This window comes from Ptychodera flava, chromosome 16 (assembly GCF_041260155.1).
Source record: "Ptychodera flava strain L36383 chromosome 16, AS_Pfla_20210202, whole genome shotgun sequence".
Classification (NCBI taxonomy): Eukaryota; Metazoa; Hemichordata; class Enteropneusta; family Ptychoderidae; genus Ptychodera; species Ptychodera flava.
Window position 1 is genome coordinate 18,271,259 of NC_091943.1, and position 16,508 is coordinate 18,287,766.

A 16,508-nucleotide genomic window follows, 5' to 3' on the forward strand; every position below is an offset into this window, starting at 1 on the left:
AAAAATTCTGTTTTGAGGGTTGGGTGCTAAAATGTCATAGATTGACTGGACAAACATTTAAATATATTTTTTGTACAGCCTTGAATCAATTTTTTCCATGTCTGCAGGGTAGACAGTTTTTTCCCTATAAATGGCCGGCAACAAAATTTTGTTTTCGATATTCCTCCAGGCCCACCCTAAGAAATTAAATAGTCCACCCCTAACAATAGCTTTGAAGATAAACACCATAAGTGGCAGTATCATTGTCGAGCGGCTGTTTCTCCACATTTGACCTTAAAACACGACCGATTGCTTTAAAAGAATGCAACGAATCTGTACGTCAACGGGAATTTGTAGAAGATGGTTACAATTCAGATTCCTAAAGGTAGACGAAAGCGACATTCTTATAATTTTGGGGGAGTACAAGGTGTCCAGGGAGAGTGATTCTGTTGCATGCCGCAAGGTATTGAATGTGTTAGAGTGCAGACTACAAGTGACCTGGCGGTGGATCGGCCAGACTGACTGTCCAGCCAACGAAAGCCTAGTCTGGGTGCAAAGTTACACGGAACTTGATGCGTTTACTGTCTCAGAGATACATATCTGGCTGTGCTGTTTTGGTTTTAGTTCAATACATCATGTTTGAAGGTAATTCATGGACCACATTTATAATGGAATACCCGTAGTAGTTATAACCTCATGGTGCCATGTTTCATATACTGACTACATTCTCGCAGGATAACTTTTGACCTTTGTCCCTTTTCATGGCGTTCGATCATATTGGACTGCTGTTTTAATGTATTTCTAAAGAACAATCTATCGGTAGGGCTGAAAGCTTGAGCGTCCAGACTAAATGGCGTGCACATGATAACTAGAGCATGACTGTCTTTGTCGTCTAAGAAGGTCAAATGGTCTAATGACGAAGGGATGCTTCAGTTATTATGAGGGGGGGTAGGCTAGAGGAACGGTTAATGTGTGGGCATTTTTACAAACTTAACCTAGGGAGGGTTACAGTTTACATTTTCCAGTTTACAGTTCTGTAATGAATACAAATTGTTAATGCGTTGTTAACAGAATTTAAAGATTTTTTCCCCAATAATCCAATGACAATTGTAAAGCTGTCCCACAGTAAATACATCTCCTTGGTTTAATACATAAGTGTGTTCACTTTAAAGGGCACAAATGACACTGGTATGTTGTGTCTATCTCTTTGTCTATCTATCTCTATCTCTGTCTGTCTGTCGACCTATCTATCTATCTATCTATCTATCTATCTATCTATCTATCTATCTATCTATCTATCTATCTATCTATCTATCTATCTATCTATCTATCTATCTATCTATCTATCTATCTATCTATCTATCTATCTGTCTGTCTGTCTGTCTGTCTGTCTGTCTGTCTGTCTGTCTGTCTGTCTGTCTGTCTGTCTGTCTGTTAGTGCATTATTCAATACCTGATTGAATAAGATTTTCCATTATTGCGTAAATTGTTCCAGAGAAGCCGATTGTGCTGCTTATGAAATCTGACCCTGGGTAATTTGTAAAACATGAATAATTCCTCCGGCTTTTATCACGTGGGTAAATACAAAATCTGGGCAGGGGCATCCCCAGCTTAATGGCCAAACAATTTTAAATGAAGCGTGCAAATTATTGGGTGTTCCATTGCCTTCCAGGATACCGAATTGCATAAGAATAACAATACTGAGGCTGTATTTCATTATTTTGAAGAGCATGTCGACGTCTTCATCGTTTTCCTTGGATGGTAAAGTTGCCTTGGTGACAGGTTCAAGTGCCAAAGATAGCATTGGCTTTGGTATAGCTGAGAGTCTTGCGAAGAGAGGATGTTCCTTGGTCTTGACTGGACGTCGTCAACCAGAGATGGTTAAGGATGTGGAGACTACGTTGAAAAGGTGAGGAAATTAAAGAAACTCCGTGTAACCCACATGTGTATTGATGTTTTCATGCGGTGGATTATAATTGTTCGATTTACTTATCATTGACATTTTTGTCGTACATTATGAATGCCTTAAGCACTTCATATGCTCTTCCGTCAACATCGAGAACGGAGCATCAAAGAGTATGCATATTCCTTACGGATAATAAGGACATGTAATGGCGCTAGGACGTATAGAAAAACCATGCATTGCGATTTTCCTCTGTCGATCGAGATGATTGCACTTTGCTAACATTACTCAAAATTCGCCAATGACAACTTCGATATTGAATGATCATAACAAAATTTCAAGAGAGAAATGAATCACATTGCACTGATACGATGCATATGTGAACAGAAGGCATCCATCATAAAACCGATGCTGATTCCTAATTGTGGTTTTCCTCGCAAATACTAATATGAACACGTAAATATTTTACCGAATTCTTCGCAACGAGACTGCCGGATATCACTCTCCAAGCCCACAGGAGTGATGATTTATCATCACGTGATTTTCATGTGAGTGTCATACTCTCGATCATAACTAAAAGAAGGAGATCAAATGTAACGGCAATAAAAACATGTTCAAAAAGACATAATTTGTCAAATTTCTGTCAACAGCAGCCGATGCTGCGAGTGATGCTTTAGAAGGCAGCAAACATACAATTGCGATAAGTGATATTACAGACCAGCGCCTCCATTCTCATTTTGTGCAAATTGATTCCTCCTTTTCCAGCAAATGGAATGTTCATGTTGACTATATTGATGCTGATCTCAGTGACATGAAGAGTGTAGACAAACTGTACACGGATATTAAAAAGATACATGAACAGGGCGTTGATATTCTTGTAAACAATGCAGGTAGGTCAAACTGATAACTCGTTTTAAATGTTTGAGATTTACTTAGAATTGACAAAAACATTATATTGTCAGAAAAGAACAAGGCTGTATTGACACCAATAGGCCATAGCTATTGATAGCTTGTGATATCTGAATTCTCAAAAAAAAATCATGATATTTTTTTCCGGGAAGTATCATGTCAAACTTAAGTATGGATGCTTAGAAATGAAAGGGATAGGAATAATATGTACCCATTGGTCATGAGGGTAACAGCATACGTGATTTGATCGAGGCCCCCAAAACATATATCATTCGGTATGCTAAGGGCATTTTCTTTCATTTTTGTGAAGAAAGTGGTATTGTACCACATAACCTCTCTTGGAGAAATCGCAGGGTAGGCATTTACAAATGTTAAATCAAGGCTACGCCAGAAAAAGATTTGTCGTTACATTAAAACGTTTATTATTGACAGTTATCGCAAGCTGGTTGACAACACACGATTGGAACTAATTTGGGATAATTGGATGGTGAAGTAATGCCGATTGAATCTACAATTGTAATCTCATCTGCTTTTCTTTTTACATTACACACTTGTCTTTATGATTCAACTATCTGGCACCTAACACTTTTGAGAAATTTAAAAATATGAACATCCAATTATCCCAAATTAGTTCCAATCGTGTTATAAATACAATATCTCTCTTCGACAAATGATTGCTGATGGCATCAGTGACATTAGGCCTTAGTTAGTGACCACTACCTATCTGACTTAAAGACTGATATATGGCGGGTGCCACATGTGGGGCAGGATGCGCTTACTATTTTCGAAACACCTGATTCACTTCTTGATCTTTTGGCCAGAGGTCCATATATCTTTCTTTCATAAATTGTGTACCTATGATTTACTGTCTGTTCTGTGCTGTTTTGTGTCTCTGTTTACAACTATTGTATTACGAAGTTTGACCTAGTGTTATTGGATTGTGGATTGGTATGATTGCGATTATTTTATCAATGTGTTTTTGCAGTGTGTACATCAACGCACATTAAACATAATAACATAGAACAGCACTAGTCTGCGAAGTGTTATAAAATACGTATTACCTGGTCTCAATGCGGACCTCTTGCAGCCGTGCGTTACCATAAACACATCGTCATTGGCATTGGCATATGATCTCGGGAAATAGCCATGTTTTTCTGGTAGCTTGGCCTCTTAGGGTTATGGCTCTCGTGACCAGGTAATAGATGTACAATATAATAGCGATCCATGAACATCAACAATTTTAGTCACATATGCGAGAGAACAGCCCCAAAATTAACGGGACTGTCGAACATTGTTTACGACAAATCTATCTTTTGTCCGCTTGTCGCCGTTTAGTCACTGTGCAATACAATATTGCCTGAAGAAGAACAAACAATAGTAACATGGTTGAAGATTTCATGTTGACGCAGTTTGCCCGCTTTCTAAAACGATTAATGAAAGCTGTTTCATTCTGTCCTTCTACCAAACGTTTCAGCTGTTCCATTGCATGTATCACCCATCGAATCCATAACTCTTGAACACTGGGAAGAGACTCTGCTTGTCAACCTGACAGCCCCGTTTCGTCTGATTCAACTACACTTGCCAGACATGAAAATAAAGGGTAAGTCTGCAGACAGGCACATGAGTCAGCAAACAGATGCCTTGATTTTCGAATTTTTCCATTTGCTGTAGTTAAACATCTTACAGCATTTCATATTGGGATATCCCGTAAATATATTTACCCTTTCCATTTCGTAATTTAAATATAAATCGTATTGACTTCTTGCATAACTTTACAACTTTTATCGAGATATCTTCGTTATCTATCGCTTGCTTAAGGTTCCAAGACAAAAAATTGACCATTTTAAACTAACAATTCTCTAGTGTTTAATAAGCTCAGAACCCCCATAAATTGTATATTTTCGGAAAGCCTAGATATAGGGGAACATTTTGGTTATCATAGTGTCACCATTGTTTACATAACTATCACGTGATAGGTAATTTGCATAACCTTTCAAAAATCGGTTTTCCCTATGTTTTGTTTTAATGCTTTGAGATATGTGGCTGAAATTCATGTGAGTGCAAGCTATCCTACAGGTCTTCAAAAGTGTGTCTCAGAAATTTTTTAAACCTTCTTAAACAGTTTTTATGCCAGAAAAACTTCCAGAGCAGTGAATTTTACCATAGTTGATTTCTTTAAAATTGTGCTCCAAAAAAACTAAACAAGATATAAAAAATCTGAGACACGTTTTGAAAGAGCATTGTGACAGCTTGCATTCCAGAAAGTTTGAGTCAGATATTTTGAAGTATTGAGACAAAACATAGGGAAAACCGACTTTTGAAAGGTTATGCAAATTATCTTGTCACGTGATAGCTATGTAAACAATGGTGACACTGTGGTTACCAAAATGTTCCCATATATGTAGGCTTTCAGAAAATGTATACTTTACAGGGGTTCTGAGTTTATTAACTGTTAGAGAATTGTTAGATTAAAAAGGTCACATTTCTTGTCTTGGAACCTTAAGTTGTTATTTTCTAATCATTCGACATTGGCGATTTCACCTTGCGACAAGATGAAGATAAGACGCCATTAAAATGGTTTGATGAGCTGTGTTAATCATGCGTTTTTTGTGCAGCCATATTGGTATTTGTGTGCTACCTCAGCCAATCTCCCCTCTCAAATTAGTCTATGTTGTACTTTGGGACATGTGTAATGATGGGGAGACGCATTTCTTCTAATTTCCATATGTATTTTTGTTGTGGAATTCAATCGATAGAGATGTGACATTGCCAGGTGCCCACGGCATCCATTTTGCTTGAACATTGTACTGACACATATGTAATCACGGAAAGTTTACTTTAATCTCAAGTCCCGGTCTTAAATAATCTCCTCTTAACTTTTTGACCATAAACGACAACGCAACAAAGCAATTTATGACTCTACAAAATTAGTTAACAATAATTGAATCATAAACAAATATTTCTCTTGGTGCTTCAACATAATAGGATGGGCAAGAATCGTGAACATAAATGCAATTTCAGGCCTTAGAGGATTTCCAGAAGTAGCACCAATTACGTCATCGAAGCATGGTCTCAATGGTTTGACTAAGGTAGGTTAGGTAGGTGGACAGCTAAATCAAGTGGATAGATAGGTGGGAGAGTAGGAGGGTATGTATGTATGCCTTCCTCAGTGTGTGCCTTTATATATATATATATATATATATATATATATATATATATATATATATATATATATATATTATATATATATATATATATATATATATATATATATATAATTACATGCATTGTAAAGAAACCATCATCTATTTAATTTCGCCTCAAGTTCTCATGGTATGTATTCCCTTCTGGAAGATCTATTTCTTCAATGTGTACAGAGAAAACATACGTTTCTTACTAAAATAAAAAAGTCATTTGTAATTGAAACTTTGAAGGGGTATTGTGAACAGCGATTGTGCCTTAAAATTGGAATGATCCCTGATTATACAGCTTTCGACATAAATCCCTATAACCTACTAAAGTTATGTATACTTCAGATCAGATTATCATTGCTATGTTTGTCAAGATTAAACAGCTGTTTTGCCAGTGTGTAATCATGTATTGAAAAATCCGAGATAAGCTTATATCATACTATATTGTAGAGAAGCATAGGGTCTATGCTTATATATATATATATATATATATATATATATATATATATATATATATATATATATATATATATATATATATATATATATGCATGCTTCACCAGTAGATAATGAGGCATTGCCTCGGGATTTGTGCATTAATGAATAATACTATTTTGGACATCGAATGTACAATATGGAACCGTCATAGATGGCGAGAATGCAGTCTACCTTTTCGAATGCTCCTTCACCTGTAATCAAGAACTATTCTCAAAATTTGGATTTCGGATGTCACATTGGCCAATCACTTTGAAAAGCCTATGCTCAAAGTGCGACATATTAGTTTTAGTTTATGAAAAGTGTAAACGTATGAATGCGTCATTTTCAAAGACCCCAATTGCTGCGAATTTTGTGCATTAATTTTAGATTTCATTTTCAAACCAAAGTTGGTTCGTGTTAACGTGTACAGAAGTATCACTGCTCGCTGATTTGGACCATGCCTACACGATTTAACAGGCTGAATAATAAACGGGTGCCGCACTCATAATCCACGTATGATGTTCGTGTTCCTTGGATCTTGCACTGAGCGTTATACTTTGGCAAACTAGAGTTTTTTTCGTGACAAAGCTGCCATTCGCTTGTTGGAGATGCAAAACCACTGAATTGGATAAATTAGGCACGTGTCACTTGATAATCAATTGCTATCAAGGGCGCTCTTTTCCTGTCATCTTATTTGACTTTGCGAAAGACGGGAAGGAATAGGCGCCATAGATCAATGTATCGCCCTTTCTGAACAGATCCTATCAACGGCTGTTTTTTTATTATTGCAGGTTGTTGCCCTCGAAAGTCTTGGCTCTGGAGTGACGTGTAACAGTATCTGCCCAGGTGCAGTTGATACTCAATGTAAGTCTAAAGAACGATCATGCAATGGAAAGATAAAATTGTACCGGACTATAATCACTGTTCAGGGATAGTCATCATTCAAACGTATAGTGTTAAAGGAACAATAGCTGAACTTATGATTAAATTATCCTAGATCATGAGTACTTCGTGTTCTATGAAAGGTGGTCAAACATCAAACTTAAATCACGGTAATATTGTGTACAGGTTATTTAGCAATGCAAATAATAGACACTCTAAAGAACTGCTATGTACAGTGCGGAGTCTATGAAATTCAGTGGCACAGAGTAAGTCTCTCATGGCTCGAATTAAATCAATCAATCAATCAATCAATCAATCAATCAATCAATCAATCAATCAATCAATCAATCAATCAATCAATCAATCAATCAATCAATCAATCAATCAATCAACCAACCAACAGTTCTAGTCTCGTATCACAAATAAATTAATCACAAAATTATAGTTACAACGAAGACAGGTGTACATACGGAATTTTAAAGATTGGAAAGATTTTGTTGTTCAGTCTTACTGATACCGGCAATTCAGAGAATCAAGTGAAATTTTAATCCCGAATATGAATCCATTATCACAAAGTGCAACTTATTCAGCTTCCTCGTCTTGCAATAGGTATGGTAATAAGGTGTGGAATAAGTAATAATGTAATTATTGGGTCGACAAAATAGGCTTCGGCAAAATCTGCAGTGTTTTGCTTGTGAAATTATCTATTGTTCTGACTTGTTGAACTTGATTGCTTCTATAGCCACGAGAGACTTCTTCAAAAGCACATTTGAGAAACTTGGAATTTCTTTTGATGAGGAAAATGAGGTGAGTTTAACTGTACCTACGGAAGATGCCTACAGTTTACCATCACAGAGGGGATAGCGTGTCACAGAGGGAAATATGGATGTGTTCTCGTTAATTTGATAGCCTTTAAGCTTATATCCGTGCTAGCTTAATCGTTCGTAGTTAATATTTTGGCAAAAAGTGGGTTGTGAATCTACTGTGTTTAAAAGAAACTCACAATACAATACAATGGACATCTGGCAAAGGATTACCTACAGTATATAATCACAAAAAGCAATCTGCTATTAATATTGATATATACGACTAGACTGAAATATTAAGGGCGCTCCCACTATCGTTGAGCGTCCCGCTATAGAAGATAGATGACCAGTTTGTGTAAATACAACACGTGCTCAACAGTTCTATCTAGCTCACGCACATATTTCAAACTGTCAAGGGGGGAGTAATTGTTTACAAATTGGAAAAAGGGAAGTTTTTCATTTTAGAAAGGGGAACTTGGGGAGGTTCATATTTCATGTTCTTGGCCAACGGCGATTTACTTCCACTCACCCTCATAATTACTGAAAGAATCCTTGACCTGAATTTCTGTCGAGTTCTATCTAAGACTATACCCACAGTTTAAAATATTTCTCCTGATAACTTTACAGAACCGGATGGCTCTTGCACATTTTTTCTCTTTTACTTCATTAATGCACTAAAATCACGTGAGCATGCCGCTGCTTATACTTTATCTTGTGACTATTCTACGGTATTGTGTACCATCAACATATTACAAAGGAAACTGATATAACTGTAACCAATCCTACCTCTTTCAGAAGCAAGCTTTAACGCAGTTCAATCCCTCTGGCCAATACGTTGAAACTGAACAAGTAGGTTTTCAGAATAGTAATTCACTTTCGTTGACACTTACTATTTTTAATGCGCATACCAACAACTTCTGTTCGAGTTGGTAGAATATTGTTGCAACAGTTAAACAGAGGGTCCCTCAATGCAAGCGGATGATATGTGTTTTGAAGAGTTTATAAACAGCTTAATATCAGACTTCGAGTATGTTAACAAGAATCTGTTTCAAATTTCTTTCTTGAGAATGAAACTTACTCATTCGAGAGTTCACCAACGCGAGATTGCTTCTAGATTTAGGAGGGACATTGTGCATCTTTTGTGTGTTTTAAATACAGACTTGATTTTTACTTTGATTATGGAATATACGTTCACTTTGACAATTTAAAGAATATTGAAACATCGCAGTCCTTTCACTAAATTATACTCGATATTGTATCATAAACGTCAAGGTTTCACTCTGTTTAAATGTTCTGTTTTCATTCAGGTCAGTGAACTTGTTGCCTTCCTCTGTTCACCAGCGGCGGACCAGATGACTGGTACATTACTTCCCATTGACGCTGGACTGTGTGCCAAGTGAGAGCACTCAATCGAGAACACAGACACTTGTCGATCACGGAGATAGAATCTTGCTTCATTCCTAAGTTTTACTTGAGACAGTGTGAGTGATAGTCAATTAGATAATATGTAATTGTTTTCCTAAAGATGTAGATAATCAAGAAAGTATTTATCTTAAGATTACTAAAAAATGAAACAGGCAGGTAATTGTTTATGTTTAAATGAAGATGTGCTAAACGATGTCCTTCAGCGAAACGTTGAATATTGGTATAATAAATAGGGAAAGAAATAAAATATTATAAGCGTTTGTTCTTTCAAGCAAACGAATACAGGAAACCAGTGATTTTTCTGTTATTCTCAATATACTAGTAAAGATTTCAAACGATTGTGAGTGCGTGTAGTCACTACAACTACGGGGTGCAAATTCGCCATGTGTTAAAAAACAATGACGAACCTGTAGTTGATCGACAATCAGTAATTTGGTAGAATGTGTCTTTCGAAATTTGTCGACGGCAAAAGTTGATAATTCTTGCATTCTGTCTGGTTTTACATTGTTTCTCTCTCTGGAGTCAAGGGAATGCTGTAAACGGAAATGAAAATGAGTATGTTTACCCTCAGCTTGAACTTAAACACTCGTATACATCAACAAGACATGGGCCTCTTTCATCCATTCTTATTGTAAAAATACGAATCTTTTTCCTATGTACTTTTTGAAATAAGGTAAGTAGGTAGCTAGGAATAATTACTTATATTTTGAAAAATGTTATAAATTTTCTCTGGCGGCATACATTTATGTTCCAACACTAGTCACGAACGTAAATATCACAAATAAGCTGTATGTTGTAATCACAATTTAATTGCAGTCTAGGCCAGTGCAGACTGTCTATCAACTGTTGACGAGCACTATACTTGATCAAAAGATGAAATCAGACTCTTTTGACACGCAAAAGTATGGAAAATGTCGTAAAAATGGCATCTGCTATACCGTTAATGTGACATTCAGTTATAGAAATAAACAAATTTTACAGGCTGTGTATGATAAAGAACGAAATGTAATCGTCACACAAGCTGCAACCTACCACCATCATTATCTCTATCAAAACAATACAGAAAACTAAACCGTGATTGGAACAATAGGATGTCTCGAAGACAGGAATAGGAACCATACTTTCTGAAACATGAATGTCTGATAAACAAGTTTTAGAGACTGATGGTAGATTCTAAATGGTCAGGAAATGATAAGTTATACAAAATCCCATCAGATTGGAAGATTTTGTCCATAGTGAGTAAGCTAGATATGAATGATCAGCAGCTATATTAAACTTGATATTTTTTTCAAAATGTTTGTACTCTGCAAAATCAGCGTTGGAAACTACTGCCCGTCCTCCCGTCCGAGACGGGTAACTTTTCAGTCGGACGGGAGGAAAATTGTACTTCCACGTCCGTGTGTCCGGCTCTCGATAGTAGCCCTACGGCATACCCAGTAATCTCATCGATCAGCTGCTTCTAAATGTTGTGTAAAATAAACGAAATGTAGTATACCAATACGTCGTCCGACTTCGAACGCTTATGCTACTGAAACTGTGCAACTGTGTGACGCCGGAACGCGAGACATGTAAACATGGGTAAACAGGAAGTCGCTCATACTAGTAAATCTCACACTAAGCGAGCTTTGCGCGATATCAGCCAGTGCTATATATATAAAGATATAAAGGATATAAAGGAAAATGAGGGCAACTCCACACATCGGCTCTACCAAGATTGTTTAGTATTACGATATGGTGAATAAAAGGATCATTGCATTTATTTTGTATGGAATACTAGTCTGGTTCCCTGACCCATTTCCCCGGTAGAGGGCGTGGGGAAATATAGGGTCAGGTACCGGGTAGCCATCTTGAACAGAATTTTGTTCAAGATGGCGGAGGTTAGTCACCTGACAGAACATGCTACCATAAATATGGCTGCTGCCATGAAAACGCCGGTCAAAATTCGACTGGATCAGAATTATGTTGGAACACTTGGTATCCGAACCAAAAAATTGGCACACGAGACGGGAAACATAAACTGAAAGGGTTAATGCAGAAGAACGGGGAAATAGAGATGATTGAAGGCTGGCTGTGATATCGCAGCAGTACTTGTTGCGTGTATCGAACGCGCTAGGGTCATTGAGGTCATCGCCGACTGTGGCGTGACCCCAATGACCCGAGCACGTTCGATACACGCCACAAGTACTGCTGCGATATCACAGCTAATTGAAAGCAAACGTTGTTGGAACTGTGAACGACGATTGATTTCGATGGATAGAATGGTGTCCGAATTTCGTGAAAAATGCCAGGCATCATGTCGACGTTCTAAAAGTAAGCTTATTAAGAGGTGTGCTAAATCACAGTGGCTAAATCATGGAGGTAGAAAGTCTTTCTTTCTACCTCCACGGCTTTGTGGTAAAAACAAGAAGTTGGTGTCAAGTGAGCCTGAAAGTGCGAAACCCAAGAAAGATGAGTAAAAGTTACAAGTGGTACTTTCATCCAATCACAGCTTGTTTATTTTAACCCAATAGCGTCCATGTTTACATTAGCCGGTACCTGACCCTATATTTCCCCACGCCCTCTACCGGGGAAATGGGTCAGGGAACCAGACTATATGGAATACATGGCGAGACACCGGTGAATCGATAGTGCTTTGACCCTTGTCATCAGAGTCATGTGATTTGGGTCCCCGGTAAAACGGTTGTTGATTGAGTGATTCGTCTTAACAGTGTTTCGGAACCAAAAATGGGGTTCCTTCATCAGTCGCTCTCTTGTTTTGTTTCCCATCCGCTTGGTTGTGTGATGAAGTCATCTTCATCCTCGAGGAGGAGAAGTCAGATTCGTTATTGAGAGAGTTAGCCCTATATTGACTGACTCAATAGTGAGCATTCCGGTGTGTGGTGTCATATTATAATAACATGACCCAGCATCGACAGGAATTTCTGGACGCTCATTAGGATTTTTGTTTTAGGGCATATTTTGAGCGTTGCTAGTGCTCGTTGTGTTAACAGTAAATGTTGTACTTATCTGTCAACGATTAGTTTGTTTTAGGCATTTAAATCGATTATCCGAACTTTTAGTTTTGTGTCAATTTTTCGTGGACTTTGTAATAGATTTCGGGTCGATATTGGTGCCTGCTTTCCGGTGTTTGAAAAGCATGTTGTGAAGGGCTGCTTCGAAAAATAAATCTTGTTTCTCTGTGTTTAGCCATTCCCCGGTTTCATACCGCAAACTTTGATTACTTATATGGCAGCTCTCTCAGTTTTTTATTTTCTTTGCCAGATGATGTTTTCTGTATTGCTCAGCAATCTTTTCAGTTTGGTTGATTGTAGTACCAATTCGATGACAGATTGCATCTTGGTTTTATACGATAAAGTGGCATAAAATGGAGACAAATTAAAAAACAAATTGTTTCCCCGTTGTTAAAACCGCTATCGTGAAACCTTTTAACTGTTTGAGCGATATGGGCAAAGTGTGTTTGAATTAACTAATTAATTAATCAGAGTGTTATCAGCATTGTTATTGTAGAAATTTTGTATTCAAGTCCGGATTAGAATTCATTTCAAACAGTGGAATTCAGAACAGTTTGTTTGTAAGATCATAGTTAATACTCATGTTGAAAATAAAGTTGTTTACAGTTTGAAGTACATAATGGTTTTGTGTTTTTTGAATGAATGGATTTGTCAAAATTCAGGACAGGCAACTTTTTGGCAGGACAGGCAAGTTTTGAAAGTTACCAGTCCTGATGTCTGGCAAATATTTTGGCCAGTTTCCAACACTGCTGCATATCAACATCACGATAAAAATGATATTGAAATGTTTTACGTACGTTAACAAAGCAGCAGTGTTATTGTGATATCGGCATTTCAATGTCTCGCTTAACTACAACTTCCAACAATATATATTTTGTACACAAATGACGAATGTATTGAGCTAAATACCGCATGTTTCGACACGATAGGTAGACACATAAAGCAAAAACAGTATAAAAAATATATCAAAACTTTGTTTAAAAGTGTTTGCGTGATAAATATTTGGCCATATAATATTTTTCATTTGCGGGGCCTGAAAAATTTTGATGATGTAAAAGGTTGGAATTTCAATTTTTGAGAGTATTTAATCGGTCCTGAAACAAATAAGATTTCAATCGCTATTTCTACGGCCGACCCCTACCAAGTATTTGTGAATCTAACCGTAAATATTATGCATTGCAGCACAGCTGTGTATTCATTCTAGCGTTCATCAACTTTTCTTCTGTGTTGCTATTTTGTCAAGTTTATTTCATGCCCGACATCACATTGTAAGCATATCTAGCATTCGTATTTGGACTCAGGTTTCCAGAGTTTTCTTTAAATGTAGAGAAGAGGAGTGGTTTCCATGCTTGCCCAGTTTACCTCTGTGCGGTGCCTTTAGAGTTCTCCCATTTCGGCGTTTTGGACACTTGCAAGTCATATATTAAAGCATGAACTGTAAAGCCTAAGCTTTATTACATGCCTCGATGTGAGTGCAAATCAGTGTATTGATTTGAATAGGAACATCCGGGATGTTAGCGGGCCGGTGAACGATGTACTGACCGGTTTCCATGGTTACCCGGTCCAGTGAAGCCTTTCGATGTTTTCGATGTCAAAGTAGACGCTTAACGCTGGATGTAAAATATCCATGCGCGCACTGATATTTTGACTTTCGTGAAAATCTGTTTGATGGTGGTCAATAATGGTAAAATTGTTTGAAAATGCCCTGCATGTAACTAAATGTCATATAGCATTAACTGTGAAGAGGCATGTAATAAAAATATTATTGCCTGAATACATGGGTTTATGTGCCTTCGCAGCAGGAGACAATTTGCCCTCCTGGCGTCGGGCAAATTGCCACCTGCTCTTGGGCACATAAAACCATGTATTCAGGCAATAATATATAATAGCCCCTAAATAAAAGCACATCTGCTTTCTCTTGCATTCCAATGCCCAATTGGCGGACTCTACACACTTTTCATTCACGAGACATGGGAATCACGGGAGATTTCATTTTTATTGGCTACTGGCGGCGCCCTAACATTTGTTTAGGTGGCTAAACTTGGAAAACTGTTCTTGAACAAATATAAATATGTTTACAAGGGATTTCTTGACGATCAGCAGGCGGGGAGGCAAGCTTTTTTTTTAGTTTTTGGCCGTTAGCCATCAAGTTTGAGCTTTTGTTCCGGGGAGATGACGATACCAGTTGGGGGACTGAGATTCCTGAGAATTCTATTACGTGCAAAAAATTTCATTTGTTAAATTTCATCGAATTTGGTTGGATCGCTGCTCCTAAAAACTCCACCCACAATATTTACAACTTGAAATAAGCTTAAACCGATGCCTTTGGAATTTATTTTTGTAAATGTTGTCCTATTCTTATTTGGGAGACAGTAGTTATAAAGTTACGAATCCCTCAAACTGAAGAAAAAGTAATGTATAATGATAACAGTAAAATAAATAAAGTAATTAAAAAGTAAAATAAAATCAAATAAAAAGTGGTGTCCGATAATACTTTCCAATTAAAGCTGCAATCAGCGTTACCAAGGCCCAAGCGTGATGTAACTTTGCAACATAAAATATCTTTAGTCCCATCCTCGCTACCTGAAATATCTATTGTCTTGTGCTGGAGAGAGCCAAATTACATAATAATGAAAGGCATCGTGGGTAAAAAGTCTCACCATAGCAAAACGCTCTGTTTGGTTTACGAAACTTGTTAAACTCACTCACTTTTTTATGTCTTTGAGCATTTCTAATTTTAAATTCCATTAAAACATTAAAACATTAAAACTTATGTTTTACCTGTAGATATCCGCTACTTTGAAATTATGGCCGACAATCGGGGACTTTTATGTCTCACTTAGCTTAACACCCGCTCATTTATTTTGGGTTTTGCTCATTTTAAGAAATCTAAAAAATGAACAATGTCAAGACCAATTTTTGGCGAATTAGAAGGGAAAAACAAAACTTTGGACATGTGAAAACTTGTGTTTCTTACCATGGAAGAGAATAGTCTCCTTTTTTCAACTGCAAAAATTAAAATGTCTGAAAACATAGCATTAAACTTCATTTTGAGGATGGCAATTCAGTAAATCTTTCAATTTCAAGTTTTTTCCATAAGTAGAATAGTTTACAATAAAATTATAGTTTTTGAAATACCTGTCTCAAGTCATGACTTTTTTATAACCTAAAATCAAGGTTGGAAGGCATCTTCTCTATGGAGCATTTTTCATCATTGAATTTATAAAACCTTAATATAAAAATCTACAAATGGAGAAGAAAATTGCTCAATTATTGCGTTGGGCAGTATCTAGTATGCCGAGGTTAAAAAAAATGATTCCAGTGTGGTTCATTCTTTAATTTTATAAAAATGTATGAATATGTTTCTCATTTTAGGATAATATGTGTAGTAAAATGAAATAATGCACATCAACAATCATTTTTTAAATTTAGCCATAGGTTTTTATTTAAAACATGCACACTCCATAAAAATATTCCACATAATTTATTTTGATTGCATTCAAAATCAAAATAAAATGTAAACCATCAACAGGTAGCCTTTAGTAAATGTTTTCAGGCGAAAGCAACTGACTCAAGAGTCTAGCCATAGGAACACTGTCAACTGGTAGCCTTTAGTAAAATGTTTTCAGGCGAAAGCAACTGACTCAAGAGTCTAGCCATTGGAACACTGTCAACTGGTAGCCTTTAGTAAAATGTTTTCAGGCGAAAGCAACTGACTCAAGAGTCTAGCCATTGGAACACTGTCAACTGGTAGCCTTTAGTAAAATGTTTTCAGGCGAAAGCAACTGACTCAAGAGTCTAGCCATAGGAACACTGTCAACTGGTAGCCTTTAGTAAAATGTTTTCAGGCGAAAGCAACTGACTCAAGAGTCTAGCCATTGGAACACTGTCAACTGGTAGCCTTTAGTAAAATGTTTTCAGGCGA

At 37.0% G+C, this 16,508-nt stretch overlaps 1 protein-coding gene across 1 annotated transcript; it reads left to right on the forward strand.

Annotated features, from left to right (window-relative positions):
- Nucleotides 1-201: 201 nt before the first annotated feature.
- Nucleotides 202-10,215, forward strand: LOC139114196 (D-beta-hydroxybutyrate dehydrogenase-like). Its single transcript, XM_070675774.1, has 9 exons — nt 202-364; nt 1,707-1,888; nt 2,648-2,772; nt 4,266-4,391; nt 5,777-5,880; nt 7,251-7,323; nt 8,084-8,148; nt 8,943-8,996; nt 9,455-10,215. The coding sequence occupies exons 1-9, from the start codon at nt 302-304 to the stop codon at nt 9,545-9,547; spliced, it is 885 nt and encodes a 294-aa protein (XP_070531875.1). The 5' UTR covers nt 202-301; the 3' UTR covers nt 9,548-10,215.
- The last annotated feature ends 6,293 nt before the right edge of the window (nt 10,216-16,508 follow it).

What these genes read in the sequence shown, in the direction of transcription:
- LOC139114196 (XM_070675774.1), top strand. Translation starts at nt 302, where the DNA reads ATGCAACGAATCTGTACGTCAACGGGAATTTGTAGAAGATGGTTACAA. An exon ending in GTCTCAATGGTTTGACTAAG is followed by an intron (nt 5,881 to 7,250) that starts GTAGGTTAGGTA and finishes TTATTATTGCAG; the next exon opens with GTTGTTGCCCTCGAAAGTCT. An exon ending in CTTTTGATGAGGAAAATGAG is followed by an intron (nt 8,149 to 8,942) that starts GTGAGTTTAACT and finishes TACCTCTTTCAG; the next exon opens with AAGCAAGCTTTAACGCAGTT.